Below are 3,532 nucleotides of genomic sequence, written 5' to 3' on the forward strand. Positions count from 1 at the left end.
ATTTAAAGGGGCATGTTGAGGAAACAAATCAAGACATTATATTTTGGATTCAAATTCAATCAATACAATCATTAGGTACAGAGGAAAGCAAGTATTACATCAAATGATGAAATTAAAGAATTTGAATAAATGAATATTCTAATTTATTTTCATAATTGTTTGGTTGTATTTTTATATATACCTTTTAATTTCTTGATTGTAATAAAACATATCTATCAATAAAGTTTCTCATTTTTAACACAATGGATTAAACAAAGATGGAATTCAAATATAAAACCTTAATTTCTCAACTTCTATAAGTGAAGTTCATATTTTTTTGTTATAGATTTTTATAAATAAAAAAGATCTTAAAAATAAAATGGATTTGAAAAATGTATTAAAATCAAAAGACTTAGGTTTGGAAATTAGCCAACCCCAAGTTAGTGTATGTTTAGAAAATATGTCAGAATTAAAAGACTTGAGTTTAACAGTCAGCTAAGTTTAAAGTAATGTAAATATGATAAATATACCAGACCCAAAGGACTTGAGTTTTACAATTAGTCAAGCCTATGATAATTTAAGTCTAGCAAACATGTCACCCCTCAAATACTTGGGTCTGATAATTAGTCAAGTTCAAAGGTAACGTGAGTTTGACAAATAAATTAGGCTTCAAGTACTTGAGTTTGATAATTAGCCAAGCCTAAGGTGATATAAATCTGGTAAATAAATCAAATTTAAAGTACTTGAGTTTGACAATTAGTTAAACTTAAGGTAACATGAATCTGTCAAGTTATATACTTGATTCTAGAAAATCCCCTAAATTAAAAGTATTCTAGGTATAATAAATCATTATGTCTCTTTATAAGTCATTCATATTCGATGTAATGATTTCTCTATTTTCATAGGTGCACAAAAGATTTTTTAAAAGACCTACCATACTTATTATTTTATTAATGATATGTAAGAGATATTTGTCCTTTATTAATATCATCAAAAGTAAGGAATTTTTCAATCCTTTTCTTTTCTGAAAACAGCAAGGTTTAGGGGGTATAAATATCCTATAAACCATCCAGGTAAAAGTATAGAACTTTTTATCTTTTAAAATAAAACTTATATAGATTTCAAAGCATTAACCATCTTAAAACTCAAGAATATCTTTGTTTTTTGAATTTAAGATTCTTTTAAGTTATTTATTGTTTTTCTTGTAAAAATATTGACTTTATCATTAAAGGGTTTTTAAGTCTTCTTGATTGAGATTATTTTTGCAAGTATTCAAACTTCTATTATTAGTTTGAAGTTTCTTGATCTAAAGAAAACAAATTCAATTATGAATATATTGATTAACATCTCAAACACTAAATATCCTCCCATTTATATATCCTAGATTTTAGGACATAGCACCAAATTAAAAATCCAGTGTGGTATTGATACCTATTTGATAATGAAAATGTAGAATTCATTCTATACTTTAAGAATAGGCCTCCACACACACACACACACACGAAAATCGTATCAAGTCCTCTCAATTCCACTTCAGCTTCTGTTAAGGCTCTTCAATCGGTTAGGGTCCTTCATATTCCTGGAGAAACAAACTCAGTTGCAGATCAGCCAGCGAAAGACAGTTTGTGAAGGCATCCTGAATTCTTATCCTGGCTTTAATCTTCCATATCCTTTTTTTCTTTTGCTAAGAACGGAGATTTTTTTCTTTCCAGCCACCCTCTTGCTGATTAAAAAAAATACCACATTGATATCTGAACTAGTGATTATAATGGAGTGTGCTCAAACAAGCTGATATATTTAACGCCAAGAACTCAAATGCTGCTCAGAGTTTAATATATATAGTGCCAGAAGTAACCTTGTCAATAAGAGTTTCCCATGGCATTGCTTATTTGTTAGCAATTACGTATAGCTAGTAGCTGAAGTTATGGGACATCATGAAGCAGAGAAACATGATCATGAACAAGGAAAAACAATGGAAGAAATAGCTGGGTAGTTTAGGGGCCGGTGCATGGCCCTAGCTAGTCTGCAAGTATTGCTAGCTTCCTGCAATTCAACGACACATTACTCATCACAATCTGCTATCAACTACCTTTCTACCCTTGTTTGACTTGGATATTTTATCTACCAAAAGGCTAAGAAAACGATAAAAGCAAGGTGGTTAAATCTTTGGCATAGGACCATAAGAACTCATGTCCATAAAATAAATCATACAATAATAGTGATTAAGGAGATAATCAACACAACATTACCTCATACGCTTGACCAGCAAACCAACTTACAAAGGCAAATTGAAGTGCTCGTAACAACGAATCCAACGTAGTCCAAACAAAACAGAAATAAAAATTAAGAAGAAGAAATTAAATATAGATTATAAATTAATAGTAGATGCAACGATTTATTTGTAATTTCCCTCTAAAACTCTCCACCAGGCAGGGGCTCATGAGTACCGTGGCTCATGAAGATAAGCTCGTAAACAATCCCGGCAAGCCCGCCTCCGATCAAAGGTCCAGCCCAGTAAACCCAGTGGTGGTACCAGTTCCAGCTCACCAAAGCCGGTCCAAAAGGCACGGCGGGGTTCAAAGCTGCTCCATCAAATGCTCCACCAGCCAAAATGTTAGCTCCAAGTACAAAGCCAATGGCTAGAGGTGCAATGACTCCCACGTCACCTTTCTTTGGATCAATGGCTGTTGCATATACGGTGTAAACTAGGGCAAAAGTCATTACAATCTCGAAGACAAATGCGTTCCATACAGTCACCCCAGGGGACAAAGTGAATACAGAGACTGTCTGCACAAGATTTTGTTTCCAATATTGTTAATTAGAAAAATATGCTGTTAAATTAGTTTATATTTATGACATTTTTGGATCGTAAGGTTACTTTTCTTAGTTTTATATCTAGCTAGTAGCTACTTACCATGTGATGAGTGGTATATTTAAGAAGCAAGCAAGCGACGGTGGAGCCAAGGAGTTGAGCAATCCAGTACAGAATGCCACGGAGGAGAGAGATGTTGCCGCCAATGAAGGCACCAAAGGTGACGGCCGGATTGACATGGCCTCCCGAGATGTTGGCACTGACAGCAACTCCCACAAATAGGCCAAACGCGTGTGCCAAAGCCACGGCAATCAGCCCAGCTGGGGATGTTGGTGCATTAGATGTGAGTTTGTTATAGGCCATAGTTGACCCTTGTCCAGCAAACACAAAAATTAAGGTACTGATGAACTCAGCCAATGCAGCCTTGAATGCATTAGAATGAAAGTCATCCTGTACCCTTCCGATCGTTATCCGTTCGATGATAATAAAATTACGCATGGTGCTCAATTCTAAGGATCAAAATGGATGGAGAAAATTAGAAATGTTATTGTGAGCTGGTAGTATCACTAGGAAGAAGTGACACTCCCAGGATGTACCTAATTTTGCTAGATGTGAAATCTATGTTCCATTAGGGTGCTTGTGAGCCCCTTATATTGAATTCTCAAAGCGATTCGAACCCTGCTATACCCGGTATCCGATGACCTCTATAAACAATGCTGGGACCACCTCACTAAGCATGCA

The 3,532-nt window shown here is 34.8% G+C and overlaps 1 protein-coding gene across 1 annotated transcript; it reads right to left on the bottom strand.

Annotated features, from left to right (window-relative positions):
• Window positions 1–2,136: 2,136 nt before the first annotated feature.
• On the bottom strand, window positions 2,137–3,427 carry LOC105120033 (aquaporin TIP1-1-like). Its single transcript, XM_011018220.1, has 2 exons — window positions 2,894–3,427; window positions 2,137–2,766 (listed from the first exon to the last, which is right to left on the bottom strand). The coding sequence occupies exons 1-2, from the start codon at window positions 3,287–3,289 to the stop codon at window positions 2,392–2,394; spliced, it is 771 nt and encodes a 256-aa protein (XP_011016522.1). The 5' UTR covers window positions 3,290–3,427; the 3' UTR covers window positions 2,137–2,391.
• Between the last annotated feature and the right edge of the window lie 105 nt (window positions 3,428–3,532).

Source organism: Populus euphratica, unplaced genomic scaffold (genome assembly GCF_000495115.2).
Source record: "Populus euphratica unplaced genomic scaffold, PopEup_1.0 scaffold4484.1, whole genome shotgun sequence".
Taxonomy (NCBI): Eukaryota; Viridiplantae; Streptophyta; class Magnoliopsida; order Malpighiales; family Salicaceae; genus Populus; species Populus euphratica.